This window comes from Haplochromis burtoni, unplaced genomic scaffold (genome assembly GCF_018398535.1).
Source record: "Haplochromis burtoni strain Fernald_Lab_line unplaced genomic scaffold, NCSU_Asbu1 Contig_112, whole genome shotgun sequence".
In the NCBI taxonomy this organism is placed as follows: Eukaryota; Metazoa; Chordata; class Actinopteri; order Cichliformes; family Cichlidae; genus Haplochromis; species Haplochromis burtoni.
Window position 1 is genome coordinate 1,394,137 of NW_024582473.1, and position 17,287 is coordinate 1,411,423.

Consider the following 17,287-nt stretch of genomic DNA (forward strand, 5'->3'; position numbering starts at 1 on the left):
ATTCAGTCATAAAAAGGCACCTGACTCAAGAGATGAATCATTGTTGTCACATATCAGATAACTTAGCAAAGAACCAATTTCAAAGAACGAAATCTATCTACAATCTATCTATCTACATATTTCAAAAATATATGGTTATATGTTTTATTAAATGTATTCTCTCCAATAAACAACAACAAAACAAATAGTTTAAGGTAGTGGATACAAAGCTAAAAGAAATTTAAAATACAGTTGAAATGGGTAATAGTAAGCCATCTACAGTGGAAATCAGTTTTCCTAACAAGTTATGGATAGGTGAAATAGCTATCTAGAAGTCGATAAAAAAATAAATAAAAAAATAGCAGACAAATGGTGGCTAAACTCAAAGTCAAAGATGAACATTTGAAATTAAAAGATAAAAATAACTGAGAAAACTAATGATAATTATGTATTGTATCACCCCTAATTTTCTTTATATTTTTCTACAGTGATATTCAATGGTGATCACCTGTTTCTGCAGCACAGGGATGTGTTTTCTTTTGAAAGAGGTCTCCAACTTGGCACATAAGGACTCAGTTGACTACAGTTTCAAATTGCAGATAATCAAGACACGAAGAACTGCAGAGTCAAAGCCTGAAGCTGTTTTGCACGTCTGTCAAGCTCACAGGCACATCTCTGTTTGATTTCAATAGCGGGAAAAGGTGGAGAAGGAGCCCTGTGTTAGTGAGTGGATGGAGAAGCTTCCAGCCAGAGGAGAGCTGCTGGTGAAGAAGAAAGAATTTATGAAGAAGAAAATTGACCACCTAGAGTTTTTTGCCAAGAAAAACAGCACAATAAACAGAAGAGGTGAGCTATTATACAGAAAAAAATATTTATTTAAAGAAAGAAAGAAAAGAAACGGGTAGGCAAGCAATAAAACACCAGTCTTAGCTAGCTAAAAGCTAATTAGCTAGTTATTAAACTAACTATCGTTAGCCACACAACCATGAAACAAGAACTAAAACTGGTTATACATTTATTTTGACTTGTTAAAAGTAACGTAAAAGAAGATGAACGTAGTAAAAAAAAAAGTACTGGAAAGGTTCAAATGAATTACATGTTTGTGCAGATACCTCAACACATATACTTGAGTCACACTCTCTACTCTCTCTACTCTTTTCAGTCCCTGTCAGTACTATTGCTGTCTTGCTGCAACATTTTGGCTCAACTGAAGGCTTTTCAGGGAGTTTTTAGGACATCCCGAATTACAGTAGTCCAGCCTAGAATTAATAAATGCATGACCTAGTTTTTCATCATCAGGATGCAGGATGTTAGAGATATTGTGCAAATATTAGAAAGCAGTCCTACATATGTGTTGCATTGAAAGACATATCCTGGTCAAAAATGACTCCAAGATTACTCAAAGTGTTAGTGGAGGCCAAGGTAATGCCATCCAGAGTTAGTGTCTGTGCTATTGGCCTATAATTAGTTAAGACTGCTGGGTTTGGCTTTTAAAGTAATGGTTTAACCACTGCCAGCTTGAAGGTCTGTAGTACATAGCTGATTATTAGAGCTAGGTTCATCATATTTAAGATTGAAGCATTAATTAATGGTAGGACTTCTTTGAGCAAAATGTTTATGAACCATAGATCCATCTATTAACTTAACCTCACAGTTTTACAGTCTCTATTTTGGGGGTTTTCTGTTTAAAAAAATACTGAAAAAGCAAAGTTAAATCTATTCCTGCTCATGTGCTGTTTTTGTTTCACCGTGCTCTCCTACCAGCGGCTCTGCAGGCGCTAAGAAGAAAGAAGTTCTACGAGAAACACATCAATTACATTGACTGCGGTTTAAAAGCCATGAGAGCCATTTACGAACACATGTGAGGAGAAACACTACAGGAACGTGTGAAATAACGCCATGTATGAATGAGAAAGAAGTCTGTCATGGCCTTTGAATGCTGAGTACTAAGATAATTTAAAAAACCAAAGAAACTGTCTGCTGGCTGTTGCAGAGAAATCATTAACAAGGTGAGTGACCTGATGAAGGATATTGCAGAGGAGGAGGATGAGACTGGAGGCATGCTAGAGAGCCTCTGCACACCTGTGGGCTTTGAAGGGGAATTTAATGAGGTAAGAATGATCTTAATTTTTTGAAGACTTCTGCGATTGCACTGATTCTGTGTACCAGAGTTGTTGTGTGCCTGTTGCTGTGTCTCTGTATATGTTTTTTCTCAGGATGAGCTGCTGGCAGAGCTGGAGAAACTGGAAAAGAATGTGGACGAAAACCTCTTTGAGGCGGATGAAGCAGAGGACGGGAACCCTTGTCCCAAAGTGCTGACCACTACTTTGCCTTCCCATCGTGGTAAGACTTGTCGGGAGAGCTTTGACTTTATTCTTGCAGTTGGCTGTGGTGTCTGTGAATTCATGGAGGTTGTGCAGGGATTTCTTTTCTTCCCCAAAGCCAAGATGAACAAAAATAACACAAACCTGTCAAGAAAGGTGTTTTACCTCAAACTGTGGATGTTTCAGGCGAATAGATGAATGTGTTGACCACTACTGTCTTCAGGGTTTTGCAGAGAAATCATCACCAAGGTCAGTGACCCGATCAAGGACATTATTGAGGAACAGGACGTGACCAAAGACTTGCTAGACAGCCTCTACACAGCTGTGAGATTTGAAGTGGAATTTAATGAGGTAAGGATGATTTTAATGTTTTTTGGAGCTTTTGTTTTTGCAGTGATTCTTGGTTTGTCTGATATCTAGAGTCTGCTTACATTATTGGCATTTGCCTGATGTGGCTCAGTGTGATTTGCTAAATCATTATTATTTTTAAGTCAGGTTTTCCGCTTCTGTGACACTTCTTGACACTTGCTGAGCTGCTGTGTGTCTATTGCTGTCTCTCTCTCTCTGTCTGTCTCAGGATGAGCTGATGGAAGAGCTGGAGAAGCTCCAAAAGAATCTGGATGAAAGCTTCAATGATTCGGATGGAGAAGAAGCTGTGGTCCTTTGTCCCGAAGTGTTGACCACTGGATCACATTCCCATCCCGGTAAGAATTCCCAGGAGAGCTTTTTCATGATTCCTGCAGTTTGCTGTGGTGTCTACAAATTCACGCAGGTTGCTCAGGGTTTTGTTTTGTTTTGTTTTTTCTTCCTCAAAGTCAACACGGACGAAGAAAACATTGAAGATGATTTAGAGTATCTTCGACATTGGGCGACTGCACCTCGTGAACGCACCATCAGTTACAACATTTAGAAGAGGCGAGGGAAGCACAGAAAGGAATAAATGGGCAGCAGTTTATTGTATTTGTTCATGAGTGTTTGTTTTTTTAATTTAATTTTCATGGACATTTGACTTTCTACCTACTCCAGAGATGCCGGTGAACATGTTGATGTTTATACACAGGACACTACAGAGACTTCAGAATTCATATTGTAAAATTAAGTATTATGAACACATCCTTATAGTACCATCATTAGTACAACACTACTGGCTTGATAACTAATTGATGTTATGACTTTGATGTTATCTGAACTCACTGAAACTAAGCTACTTTTGCTTTCTTTAAAAACAAAGCAAAACTCACCAATGACTCCCAGCACATAAGTGTTGCATGTGTTTGCTGTCTTTGAGTCTCACCCTGTTACCTCTGTTACCTGTTGTGTTCTCTTCTTCGAAGACTGTTTCAAAAATAAAACACTTCACTAATGGGGAGGGTTTTTTTTTTCCACAGGCCCTTAAAAAGATCTTAAGACAATGGAAAATTAAGCTCAAGGAGGCTAGCAGTCCAAATTAAATTTGCCTATGGTTTAAGACTTAAAAACATTATAGCCAATAGCATTAATTTTTACCCCTCAGGCATAATAGGCTGATGGTGTATTGTCATCACCCAAGTTTGCGAATGCAATAACTCAAGAACAAAACGATGTAGGAGTTTCAAAGTCATTTACTAAAAACCTTGGACAAGGTCGAATCCCGGCGACCTTGACCTCAAGGTCAGAGGTCAAGCTTTCTGAATGCGATAAATCGAGAACAAGGCAAAGTTGGATTTTGGAATCGATACCATAGGTGTATCTATTAGGATGCCTGCCAGTATTTTCAAAATCTTACTGCCTTGATTTGTTTATATCCTTTTATCGCATCAATGTATTGATCGGAAGATTCACTCAAAACATGGAGGTAGCCTCCAAGACAAAATTAAGCCAATACAGAAATGCCTAAAAACCTCTATCTGCAGGCCACCAGATGGCGATAGTTGCAGTCTGCAAAAAGTCTTCCCAGTATATAGAAATCTACGAAAAAACAGGTTTCAGTCTTGACCTCTGTAAACATTTTCCTGCTGAATTTATGATGTCATACAGTCATTTTGGCTGTTGTGGATAAAAACTTAAGACCGCTTTGTTAGTCTTGGTCTTAAGATGTTTCCAAATATAGGCTTATCTGTGGTTTGAAAACACAGTGATTGGTTAATAAGTTGCCTGTCAGACTCACCCTTCTTCGTTTCATGTGGGTTTTTTGTAACAAACATGGCAACAGCAGAAATGCCCAACTTGAGGCTTTAAAAAAAGGGCTTTAGAAACCAATCATGTCCTTCTATCATACGGTCTACGCTAATAGCATAATTGGGCTGTCTTCTCCTGGTCCATTAGCGGCTTCACAGTAATATTTAATACAGTCGATTCTAGCACAACACAACCAATGTCGATGTCCACATTATTTTCCTGCTTGGTTCAGAAAGGGAAAGTGGGGTGCTGGGTTAAGAAGGTGACCCATGTATCCAAAGGCCACAGCAAAGGTCTGGGTTTGAGTCTGTCCTTGGAAGAGCCCATTTCCCACCTGCTCTCCTTCTTGTGTACTCTACTGTATACAATAAATAAATAAAGATAATAGAGCCGTGATAGTGCGCAATAGACCTTGATCAAAAGTAGTATAGCAGCACTATAGTTAAACATATAATAATAATAATAAAGAATTTCAAGATAAAAGGTTGTCGTGCAAAGCTGGTGTTGCCATAAACTAGCAGAAAAAAATGGATCAAAGCGGCTTCTTCCATTTTCTTGTTGAGTATTTTTTTTATCAAAGTGCTAGTACTGGCTTGTTCATAACAGCCTAAATTAAACGCACATTGTTTATTATAATTAAATAAGAGTTTATAAAGCCTTAATCCTGTGCTCCCTTTAAATCCAGCCCTCCTTACTGCTGCTCTGAGCTGGTGCACAGGATTAGTGTCACTCAACCAGACAGAGGGAATGACGGAGAAGAAAAGAAGCTGATTAGCCAAGCCACGCGGGTGTAGACTCTACGTAAATGCGCTTTGGTGCTTTATGTGCTTTTGTGTGGACTCACTAAATTGTAAGCGTCATGTCGGTGGATGTAGACGAACAGTGCCTCAGCTGACTGAAGACTGATGGGGTCTGGAGCAAGTCAGAGGCAAGATTCAGGTAAGGGACGTGATCATCTCATCAGCGTTAGGACTGAAAAATTTATGGAGCCATGTTCTCCAAATGTATGATGAATGACAGTAGTATTTAACGTGAAATCACCTGTCTTTGTGTGCAGTGGTCAGAAGTCTATGATAACTGTGACAACAGTTTAGTTATGACAGGTTGACTGAAAGAAACAGTTATAATACTTCCGCTTTGATCTAATCTGTGGTGTTAAAAAACATCCAGTTCAAAAAACTCTTCAAATAAACACAAACAGCAGCAGGTGGCTCAAGTATTTGTACTTAGATTAATCTAACAAGACTGTGTATGTACAGATTGTTAAAGAAGAGTTGAGACAAAAGTGTTCTGTACCACATATTTGTTGATGATCATCAGTAGCTTTAATTGTGGTTCTTGTGTGTTATATTTGTATGATCTTTAGCACCTTGAGGTGACTATTGTTTTGATTTGGAGCGATATTAATACAACTGAATTGAATTGCTGGCATAGACCCAACTCTAAGTACCATAATTACAATCCAATTTAAAAGGTGCTATTAGCGTAAGTTTATATAATGTAACAAACTGACAACATTAAAGCAGTCGCGCCAGAATGTCATGCTAAAAAGAAAGACTCTTTAAAATTCATGGGGGAGCAAGCGAGTCAGATACCACAGGCACAGAGAGGAAGCAGGTCTGATCAGAAACAGTTTATTACTAGGCCAGGGAGCACAAATAAAAACACCCTTAAAATGTATGTAATAAAATGTTTGCTCTCTACTAAAAACAATCCTAAAACCCGTAAAACTACCATTTTCTACATTCACTAAAACCCCCCCTGCTATAATTATGCCACATGTTCATTATGGGTCCATCAGCAGGCCAGGAATTCCTTCTTTAGAGCAGAGTCCAGGCCAGCCTCGTCTTCGGCAGCCAAGGAAGAGCCTCCCATCTTCTTGTCCTTCCACTGGCCCATCACATCCCAGCCCAGCTTAAACCTCTGCCCTGCTGCCAATCACACGCATTGTCTCCTACTGTTGCCGTTCCATGAGGTCAGGACTGGGACGCCGTGTCACACTGGCCATCTAGCATTAACCTTCCAGTCTGGGGCCTCTCTCCTTCAGTGCTCAGCTAGCCTGCTTTTAAAAGGTCTTTACACAGCTGATAGGCCAACTCTGGACACACCCCTGCCTCAGCAGGTGGTCCCTATCAGCTAATTTGTCCCATGTGCAGCCAGTCCACAGTGGATAAAAACCATGTCACATAAAACACTAAAAACCATGCAATAGAAACAGAATAAAACCATGCAAATAAAACGACACTCATAAATAAACACTAAAAATCAGAATAAAAACAATATACAAGACAAATACAAATTTCCACTGTGTGACGTATATATACAAACAAACGCACTGGATATCCTCTAGGCAGCAGGCATACGTCACCTGAGCAGGTCATTACCAGGTCTGACTGGTAGTAGGCCAATGACAGCCAATAATGATGTTTTATCTTTAAAGGTTTCACTTGGATGTCCAATAAAAACAAAATTCGACTGCATAACAAATGTGTAATTACTGCAATTGTCATTTCAAAGAAAACAGACCTAAATCAGCAACTCCTGAAGCTCCTGAAAATATCTGGATATCTTTAAATCCAAAGACAAGGACTAAAAATATGACTTAAATGGGCCTCTTTGGAGACATTGCATCACTTAAACGTAAACTGTTACTGACTGTTTACCAGGCTTTATAGTAATATTCTCTCACTTCACTTGAGCATTTACGAGGGTAGGAGGCTAAGTTAATGGTTTTCTACCTACCAGTTTCAGAGAGCCCCCCCAGTTTAAAACCAAACACTGAGACAGAATCGCCTGACTCCTCGCAGCGAACACCCATCATACTCATCACAGCTCCATCACGGGACGACATCTACGCCACGCCATCCAAAATCACGATAGCCGATGCCATAAAAGAGCAGCGGCCTGGGTCTGCACCCTTCGTAGTGGGGAAGAAACTACCAACCAGACAGTAACTCCAAATGTCTATCACAAGAGGTAAACTGGAAGGAGAGATGACTGATTATTTGCTGAGTGTGATGAAGAATCACCCCGAAACTGAATCATGACACTGGTGTGCGTGTGAGAGCAGCTGTGAAGTGCTGAACAGTATTGAACTTATCATTTTTACCTGCAAATCTTTTACACTAGCACAACTTACTTTTACTTCTTAAATAATGTGCTTATTTGAAGAATTGTGAGGGCAAGAGATGGTTTAGTGCATGTTTGACCTATGTTGAGCCATTTTGTATCTTTTTGTACAAATTTGTTCTCTTTGAAGTCATCTTTATCCTCCCATTGCAGCAATTTTGTAGGTCTTTGGTTATTTTTGATGCTTCACAGTCGTTTTGAGACTCTTTGCAGCTCCTTTGTTGCACTCTGATTTTATGGGCATTTTGTGTGTTTGCAGCTTATTCTCTGGTTGATTGTAGTGGTCACATTCAGTCAGGTGAACATATCCAGTAATTAGGTTAATAATGACAAAAGAGGGTGACTTTAGTCCACTGTCCTTTGTGCGAGTTTTACAGTGTTCTATTACTATTATTATTATCAATCTACAACAGACTGGACTCTAAAGGGAACTGATCTTATGAGCTCCTTATTGCTGATGCACTTCTGGGTTATCTTGTTGTAGAAGTAGAGATATGGGTATTTACAAAACAGTGTGTAATGGAAAAAGACACAATTGGTTTGTTAATTGAAAGTGGAAAAAGTCTTGACCTAGACAAAGGACTAAAGGCCAGGATATCTTGGAATCTGCTACTCATGCCAAGCTTGAGAAGATTGGATTACTACCAACACACGCAACTGGCCAGGGACTGGAAACTCCCAACAGTTCAAAGTTTACTGGATATAATAGGCTTATTTTTAACCTGTGGAGGAAATTATCTTCCTCTGCAGGGTGTCTGGGCTTGGTCTATCTGATAGGGTTAGAGTTACGGATTGGTGTGTGGTGTGATTGTGTTTCCACAACGTAAAAAATATGATATCATTACAATATGATTGGCCACCTGCAGTATTGAACATGGGCCAACATTAGTTTTATTGATCCAGGAACAATACCAACATGACGATATTAGATTGTGTATCCATGGGTCCCCCATCCTCATCTTGTGACACTGTTGTTGTGAAGGAGAGTTAATCTGTTTATTCTGTAATAATTTATAATCCCATCCCAAAATATTTATTTATCAATTGTTTTTACCTGTATGTATAAAACATTTCTGGGCATCCACCACAAAAAATAATATAGTTTAAATGTACTGCAGCCAGAAAAAGTTGTTTACTAAGACCTCTGTATGTTGTCCAGTCATAAAGTGTAGTCTACCTCCAAAGGCCTATTTTCGGCATTGTTCACTGTCCTGAAATACAGCATTCAGTCAGTTTTTCTATATAAATATATTTCAATGTAGATATTTTTTTAATATAGAATATAGTTTTAAAACTATATATTATAATAAAAGGGCAATCATCAGATATTATTGCCGCTTTATCAAAGTAACATTTAGCAAAAATGTTGAGTTTACAGTAATAGAAATGTGATAAATAGCATATTTAATTCACTAATATTTTGTACGTTTCTTGCTGGCTGTATGTGGCCTGTTTTTCTTTAAATGTCAATTATTTCATTTTCCCCCTTGTTTTACAGTTTTCCAAAAATGATTTTTTCCGGAATTGACAGGTATCGGTCCAGGTATGGGACGCAGAAGCCGTTCACAAACTCCGGGAAAGCTGTTGGTTGTCCTCCCCTTACCAAAACAAACCTCAATGGCGGCTGAATGAGGTGCTGCTGTTTGTAGATGTGCTCTCTTCGGGACTTATTTTAGTCCAAAAACTGCATTTAAATAAAACAATGGACGCGGCTGGAGAGGACGAACCGGACCCCATAAAGCTGAAGTCTCTTAAGGAGAATAAAACTTTCACAGTGCCTCAAAATTACAGGGTAAGAGAACGAGCTCCTTCCGTGTGGGTCCGTTCATGACCGTGGTTGTTTAATTATACTCTGCCATCAGCCACGATATTTTACATACAGAATACCAACTGACACAACTTTACAAGTCTAACTCTTCTGTTAAAAAAACCCGGCATGCATTTAAAATAATAAAGTTCGCTGTAGAGCTTTCTTTCAGTCAGTATTTACGATACTTTAGCCCTGAAACTGAATAATGCTAACTAAACGCTAGCTGCATGCAGCATGCTCCCCATCTAGACTTTATCGGTAAATAAACCGCTTATGTGTGCATAGACGTAATTGATTAATTAGCGAGGCGCCTTTAAAGGTGAAGTCTGCGCACATTGTTGCCTTGTTTGTCTCCAGCAGCAGCCAATCTCATTACTTGGTTCAAATGGCACATAAGCCTCCAAGTTCAAGCACCCAAATCCACCTCCTCCAGTGATTCCCCCGGCATCCAGGATTGATCGAGTCTGATTGAAAAAGTGATGACAAGACATCCAAGAATGGCCGTCTAATGCCTGTTGGCTTTTAGTTAATTTGTGGGGTTTTTGTTTTGTTTAACGTCCTGTCCCATATAGATAATGGTAAAGTGCCCTGAAAGTCAATTCTTCTTGTTGACTCAGTGTGGTTTGATAGTCAGTGGGAGCTCCTTTGACTTGTCTCTTGTTAATTATTTTAGTTGAGCATCATTAAATCTAAAGGATTTTCACACTTCATGAATGGTTGCAGAAATATCCTTGGGCAAAATACTGAACCTCAATTGCTCCTGATGCATTCATCAGAGTGTGAATGTGTGAATGAATGGTTAGGTGAATGGTTGAATGAGGCTTGTAGCAAGAAAGCACAAAGACAGAGTAGAGAAGTGCCAATCCATTTATCCGTTATAAACCGTAAAAACTGCTTCTTTTGACAAGACTGAAGGCTGTGACGTGTTCACTGAGTCCCAGTTTCTTTATCTTGTTTTTCTCTCTTCAGTTTGGGAGCTGCAGAAGTGTCAGAGAGTTTGAGAAACTCAACCGAATAGGAGAAGGAACATATGGCATTGTGTGTAAGTTGGACAGCAGAGGAAATACTGAGGACTAACACTTCCGTTTGTCCATGTGACATGCTCTGTAAATAATCAATTCCCTTTTCTCACTGCAGATCGTGCCCGTGACACCAAGTCAGATGAGATTGTTGCCCTGAAAAAGGTGCGAATGGATGCAGAGAAAGATGGTGAGACCATTGCATGCTTTATTTTTTTTTTATGGGTATCTCTGATCGAGAGCTTTATTCATACAACTAGATGTAATTTTAAAAAATCAAATTTTTGCACCACCATCAACTGAAAAAATCGGTGACATCTGTTCCTCATCTGTCAGGGGTCCCCATCAGCAGCCTCAGAGAGATCACACTGCTGCTGAGGCTGAGACATCCCAACATAGTGGAGCTGAAAGAGGTGGTTGTCGGCACTCAGCTAGAAAGGTACTGCACGGACACACCCACAATAAATGCTTTAGTATATAGATTGATCTGATACTAGTCTTATTGTTGCTTCTGTTGATCTTGCAATGTGTGGCCTTTGGGGCCAGTTGCATCAGCTGCTCTTTACTCATATTTTTAACTATGCCTGGGCCCTGTGGTGCCAAACCAGTTCAGCATAGCCAGCAATTTAAAAAAAAAAAAAAAATCATGTTTCACTTACTTTGACTTTTTAAATTAGGCTAAGCAGATGAATTCAATGTTTCTCATTTTCACAGTCACATGAGATCAAATCAAATCAAATCAAAATTTATTTATATAGCACATTTTTAAGACCGAAGTACACCAAAGTGCTTTCCAGTAAAATCACAATACAGATAAAATCACAATAAAATATAAATTACAAATATATAAAATATAAGATGATTACATAATCTAAATACAGAGCCAGATGTAAATTACCCTAATTCGCCTTAAATGCCAGATCAAACAAATACGTTTTTAAACGTGATTTAAAAGACTGAATGGAATCTGACGCGCGAATATGAAGAGGGAGAGTATTCCATAGCCTGGGTGCAGCAACGGCAAAGGCACGGTCTCCTCTGGTCTTCAGCCGAGACCTAGGTTGCACTAAGAGCAGTTGGTCCGATGATCTTAGTGCTCTCTGAGGGCTGTACAGACAGAGGAGATCAGCTAAATAGTCAGGTGCCATATTGTTTAAAATTTTATAAGTAAACAATAAAATTTTTAAATCAATTCGATATTAGGATGAAAGGGAGTAGTGTCGTGGCATGTAACAAATAACAAACATGGACATGACTGCTGGCAGCAGAATGAACTATCTTACAAACAAAGAGAAACTATAACACCAGAAAGAGATGGAAATACCCAGGACCCACTCAGGAAGGGCTGTGATAAACATTATTTATACTGTGTCCAAGCTGGGTCAACTTTACTGTTATTCCTGAGCCCAAGTGGTATGACAGAAAAATCATTATATTAATGTGTGAATCTGGCTTCCAGGGGAAATTGCTTTGAGTGACCATTAGGACTTAGTTACACAGGATTCATTAACTGTGTCACTTTATAGATTCTGTGTCAATGAGTTAAAACCAGTAAGAAGCTTTACTTACAAATTTAATATAATTTTATCAAGCACAAGACTTAGTTGCCTGTTTTAGGATTTTCTTTCTGTGTTAAGGCTTATAAAAATAACAAAATAGCTTTAAAAAAGTCTAAAAGAATAAAAATGAGTAATACGTTTTCTTGTGAACGGTCTGTTTTTCTTATTGTTGCTCTTCAAGGAAAGACAAAAACATTAGACAGTCTCTAAACACTTTGGACACCTTTATTATTTGTGCAAAAAAGTCTAGCTGTCTAAGATGGTGACGAAAAGAGATTGGTCGGTAGGCTCTGGTTTTGTATATGAAGATCTTGCAGAATAAGTTACCATGGCAATGTAAGAAGGAAACCACCTTAGTATAAATGAACACCCAGGGTTAAATCTGATGTTAACTTGCTGATTACCAAATCCTGCTTCGTACTTCAGAGCGGTGGTATAGAAATCTGCTGGACTGTGGTCACACACACAAACCAGCAGTCTAAAGAAACCTTTCTCCTCGTCACGTTGTGCGTCCAGCACATTTCATTCTAAAAGTCTGCTTGTTTTTGAAGGGTCTACAACATTGGTTCAGTTTGAGTTTATGTCCACTTTGTATCAGGTCCCTGAAAAAAGAAGACTCATGTCTGAAAGATGCCACTGATTTAACTAAAACTTAGACTTAAGCTCAGGTGGTTAAACTGGTGTGTAGCCGGTATAATATAGATAAGGAATTATCCTCATTGTTTGTTTCCCCAGTTTTTGTGACCTTAGTCGCCTGAATCGACTGTGGTTGTGATTTGGCGCTGTATACATAAAATTGGATTTAATTTAATTGTTTTACTGTCTAACATAAACTTTCTTAATCTTTTTGGATCTTTTCAGCCTATTTCTGGTGATGAGTTACTGTGAACAAGATCTGGCCAGTCTGCTGGAAAACATGCAGACGCCATTCTCAGAGGCGCAGGTAAATCAAACTCATACATTCCTGCAAGTTCATTTCTACCTAAAGTGATTGCTATTCTTTTCTTGTGTCTGCATGTGAGTGTAAAAATGGATGTTTTGCTTTTTACATGGCCTCCATATTCATGTACAGTAGAAGTTGATGCAACCAGTTATTCCATTATTATTTTTTTTCTGTTTTGTTGTGTTCCAGGTTAAGTGCATCGTTCTCCAGTTGCTTAGAGGTTTGGAGTATCTCCACCACAACTTCATTATTCACAGGTTGGTCTCACACCATTACGAGGACCAGCTGAAGTTTTAATTTGTTATTATCATAATTGTTTAAAATTTGACATTTTAATTAAATAATCTTAAGTGTAAAGTAGTGGACCTTACACGTAAGATTACTCTAATGCAGAACTGCCAGTGACTGCAGTTCCCCTTCTGTCCACTGGGCTGTGTTTGTGCTGTTGGTGCCTTTTAGAGTATTTTAACACAATTATCTGACAAATAATCTGGTTTGCTACGAGGTTCAGATCATCCAACAAGTTTTTGGGTTTTGTAAATGAAATCAGAGAATTTAACATTTTTGTTGTACCTTGTTGTTGAGCCTTCCTTTACCAGAGTTAGAGTGTTGGGATCATAGTCTGAGGTGAAAGGCAAGAAGCTATTTACTGACTCTCTCCATTCAGCTTGACTAAGCCTGAACAAATCTTCCAAGAGAAAAGACATGCTCCTGCTGCAGGACGAGTTAGAGCAGAGCTGTGCTGCATAATGATCTTCCTCTAATCTTGTTATTAGAGACCTGAAGGTGTCTAATCTGCTGATGACAGACAAAGGCTGCGTAAAGATTGGTGAGTCACCTCTGTTATCATATCTCTTCTGCAGCTTTTACTGTAATCACCTTATACTCCTACTGACATGCCTCCCAAACCCTGCCACTGCTGAACTTTGACCTGTCACACAGTGACAGTGATGGCTGAAGTGTTTTTTTTATCTATCAGTGTTGTTGCCACCATGATTTAAAAAAGAAACACACACACACTTTTTTCATTGTCAGTTTTAAGGAAAACTGTAATAACAGGTGTTTTTTTTAAAATCGTGTAGACAAGTATAAGATGGCCTGCTGGGTTAAAATCAGGCACCATAATGGGGAAGAAAGACAATTTTAATGATGTCTTGTTGTTGGTGCCATGCTGGTCTGGGTATTTTTCAGAAACTGGTGATCTACTGGGAATTTCCCACACAACCATCTGTGGAGTTTACAGAGAATGAAGAAGAGAACTAGAATTAAGGAATTAATTCCAGTTCCATCACACAGCTAGATTTATGTCAGCTCTGAAGGGAAATAGGGGGTCCAACCCACTAATAACAAGGTGTTCTTTAAAAAGTGGCCTCTAAGTGTATTTGCCGACTCAAATGTCAGATTATTTTTTTTATCTGAATTTTACTAAATTTTACTAGACAACAAAGTTTTAACTGTTGATTAATGAACTGATGGTAGAAAACATTTTTCTAATATAGACATTATCTAAACATTGTATTATTGCAGGTTTCTTTACCATATAATAATAGGTCCCTTGAGGGAACTTCTGATGTGATTTGGTACTCTAAATACATACTAAATAAATAAACAAACCTGAAATGGCTTACGGACTCCAAAAAGAGATTCTAGCAAAACGTCAGGCGACTCTGGATGTTGTACGGCGGTCTTGGTTGACACGCCTCTATAATGTTATGTGGAGATCAGGGGCATTACCTCTAGATTAGCAAATCGGGGTGGTGGTTCCCATCTTCAAGAAGAGAGAACGGAGTGTGTGCTCCAACTATAGGGGGGTCATCATCCCCCTATAGTTCCTCAGCATCCCCAGGAAAGTCTATACCAGGGTGCTGGGATGGAGAGTCCATCCGTTAGTCGAGCCTCAGATACAGGAGCAATGAGGTTTCCGTCCCAGTCGTGGAACACTGGACCAGCTCTTTATCCTCTCAAGGATACTTGATGGGTCATGGGAGTTTGCCCAGCCAGCCTACATCTGTTTTATGGACTTGGAGAAGGCATTCGACTGTGTCCCTCGGAGTGTCCAGTGGGAGGTGCTTCAGAAATATGGGGTGTCTGGCCCATTGCTACAACACATTCGATCCTTATACAACCGTTGCCATAGCTTGGCTCGCACAGCCTAGCATAAGCCAGACTTGTTCCCGAAGGGTGTTGGACTCTCAGACACAACATTAAAACTGCCTCCCTAACATTGTGCACTTTTCTGCTGTTTAATCCCACTGTAATCAGGAGAAGTGATATTTAGACATTCTACCTTTGATTACCCATTAAAAATAAATTGAAATCAGATAAAATCAGATTACTTGATGTTGAACTGATCAGTACTCGTTATTTTCTGCACACAGCTGATTTCGGTCTGGCCCGGATGTACGGCATTCCTCAGCAACCCATGACACCACGAGTAGTTACGCTGTGGTGAGTGTTTACCCAGTTAGTCTAACTCATTTGAGGTATTCTGTGTGGGTGTTGTGCCCTGCATATAACCCTTGTGTTGCTGTGCTGGTGCAGCCTCAGTGGAAACTCCCTTGTAATCCCCTCACAATAATCCTCCCTTATTAGCTCCATTACCTCGGGCCGCTATCCTAATATGCTCTCCTTCGTGCAGGTATAGAGCACCAGAGCTCCTCCTAGGGACGAAGACTCAGACTACGGCTCTGGACATGTGGTGAGGAAATACATGTGAAATCTATACGCTTAGGATCAGTATACTGCACAAGGAAGCATCTAATAACCAGCTTTTAACCACTCTACCTACACTGCGTTCTTATCATAATCTCTTTAGGAAACTTTAATTATAGGATAGTAATTACAGCTGTACTATCAAAGCACTCTCTTTATGGAGGCTGTGCTTATTTTTGTTGAAGCTTTGTTTACCCTCATACTAAAAAACGTGGCCTGCCAGTAGATGAAACAAAATTAAACAAAATAAGATATGTATAATTGTCCTAAGTTAATAAATTCTGTGCCAAAGGGAAAAGGCCTCATATCCCTTGAGGATCCGTCAGGAAATTAAAGCCAGACGTGGTGTTTCCTTTACAGGGCAGTGGGCTGTATCCTGGCTGAGCTGCTTGCCCACAAACCTCTGCTGCCTGGAACCTCTGAGATCCAGCAGGTCGACCTGATCGTTCAGCTGCTGGGAACACCCAATGAAAACATCTGGCCGGTAAGACTCAGCTTTCACACTGTCTGATGTTAAACTATTGAATTGGATGCATTTAGCTTTTATTGCTAAAGCAGTCTTAAACTGATATATTTCTACTTTTTTGTATGCCATCAACAAGTTCAGCAACATTAAACCCATTAAGGGAAAACAAGGTAAAAGCAGCCGATGATTGGCACAACTCAAAGGCCTTACTGTCTCAGTGTCTGATTCTTGGTAAAATCACTCAGGTCTTTCCTTCTTCTGCCTCCAACTACAAGAACCGACTTTCCATCTGATACTCTAATATCTAGACATATGACATTGATACAAATCCTCAGTTATTCGTTTAGTCTAAAATAGGTTGCAGTCTGCACAAAGCTGAGAAATGAGATCTGTTGTGTGTGTTACAGGGTTTCTCTCAGCTTCCCCTCATCGGTCAGTACAGCCTGAGGAAGCAGCCATACAACAACCTGAAGAACAAATTCACCTGGCTGTCTGATGCTGGACACAGACTGCTTAACCTGCTCTTCATGTACAACCCCCAGCGCAGGTACATTTAGCTCTACTGGTTTCTGGCTGGAATCTAGACTACAGCTCTGATAAAGCTAAGCTTTTTTTGTGGGAAAAATGAAGGAGTCGCATGAATTTGCATACGAGGCATCACTAACTTCTTGTATTTTTCCTGATTCTCAGAGCTACTGCTAAAGATTGCTTGGAGAGTTCGTACTTCAAAGAGAAACCTCTACGTGAGTATAAAGATTGCGGATATGCACAAGCTGACGTCTGTCTGTCCTCCGACCTGCCGTGAGTCATTCTGTGTGCCTCTGTGCTTCTCTTTCCAGCCTGCGAACCAGAGCTGATGCCAACATTCCCTCACCATCGCAACAAGCGAGCGGCTCCTCCAGCAGAGAGCCACTCGAAGAGGAGCAAAGTGTGAAGAAACACTGAACTTACAGCCATACCTCTGGTGGGAAAATGGCCACAGTCATGAAGAGCTTTTACTGTGGAGCTTTGAGCTAGTCCAAACCAGAATCAGCTTCAGCACAGCTGTAGTGAAACAAAGTCAGACAAACTTACTGCTGGACTGTTAAAAAAAGGGAACACAGAGTCTACAGCAAGCAGTCAAGAAAAGGCTGGAAGTACAACCTGCTGTGTGGATCCAACGGTGTGGTCTGAGAGCACAGCACATTCA

The 17,287-nt window shown here is 39.7% G+C and overlaps 2 protein-coding genes across 3 annotated transcripts; both read left to right on the plus strand.

Annotated features, from left to right (window-relative positions):
* Nucleotides 1-508: 508 nt before the first annotated feature.
* On the plus strand, nt 509-3,668 carry LOC102296491 (charged multivesicular body protein 4b). Its single transcript, XM_005928397.3, has 7 exons — nt 509-825; nt 1,744-1,840; nt 1,973-2,090; nt 2,196-2,322; nt 2,527-2,654; nt 2,881-3,007; nt 3,119-3,668. Exons 1-7 carry the CDS (start codon nt 711-713, stop codon nt 3,211-3,213), a joined length of 807 nt encoding a protein of 268 aa, XP_005928459.1. The 5' UTR covers nt 509-710; the 3' UTR covers nt 3,214-3,668.
* Nucleotides 3,669-5,218: 1,550 nt separating this feature from the next.
* On the plus strand, nt 5,219-17,196 carry cdk10 (cyclin-dependent kinase 10). Of its 2 annotated transcripts, XM_005928394.3 has the most exons (15): nt 5,219-5,399; nt 7,206-7,436; nt 9,121-9,381; nt 10,369-10,441; nt 10,537-10,608; nt 10,755-10,857; nt 12,839-12,920; nt 13,110-13,177; nt 13,697-13,749; nt 15,299-15,368; nt 15,559-15,618; nt 15,993-16,116; nt 16,506-16,645; nt 16,789-16,841; nt 16,938-17,196. In XM_005928394.3, exons 3-15 carry the CDS (start codon nt 9,292-9,294, stop codon nt 17,030-17,032), a joined length of 1,083 nt encoding a protein of 360 aa, XP_005928456.1. In that variant the 5' UTR covers nt 5,219-5,399; nt 7,206-7,436; nt 9,121-9,291; the 3' UTR covers nt 17,033-17,196. The 2 variants fall into 2 exon arrangements, with proteins under 2 accessions (XP_005928456.1, XP_005928458.1); XM_005928396.3 differs by lacking the exon at nt 9,121-9,381 and having other exon boundaries at nt 5,220-5,399.
* Nucleotides 17,197-17,287: the final 91 nt, after the last annotated feature.

Excerpts from the sequence above, each read along its gene's own strand:
- LOC102296491 (XM_005928397.3), top strand. The coding sequence starts at position 711 with ATGGAGAAGCTTCCAGCCAGAGGAGAGCTGCTGGTGAAGAAGAAAGAA. Across the intron at positions 826-1,743 it reads CAGCACAATAAACAGAAGAG|CGGCTCTGCAGGCGCTAAGA; the intron begins GTGAGCTATTAT and ends CTCTCCTACCAG. Across the intron at positions 2,091-2,195 it reads TTGAAGGGGAATTTAATGAG|GATGAGCTGCTGGCAGAGCT; the intron begins GTAAGAATGATC and ends GTTTTTTCTCAG.
- cdk10 (XM_005928394.3), top strand. The coding sequence starts at position 9,292 with ATGGACGCGGCTGGAGAGGACGAACCGGACCCCATAAAGCTGAAGTCT. Across the intron at positions 13,178-13,696 it reads CACAACTTCATTATTCACAG|AGACCTGAAGGTGTCTAATC; the intron begins GTTGGTCTCACA and ends TCTTGTTATTAG. Across the intron at positions 16,117-16,505 it reads CCAATGAAAACATCTGGCCG|GGTTTCTCTCAGCTTCCCCT; the intron begins GTAAGACTCAGC and ends TGTGTGTTACAG.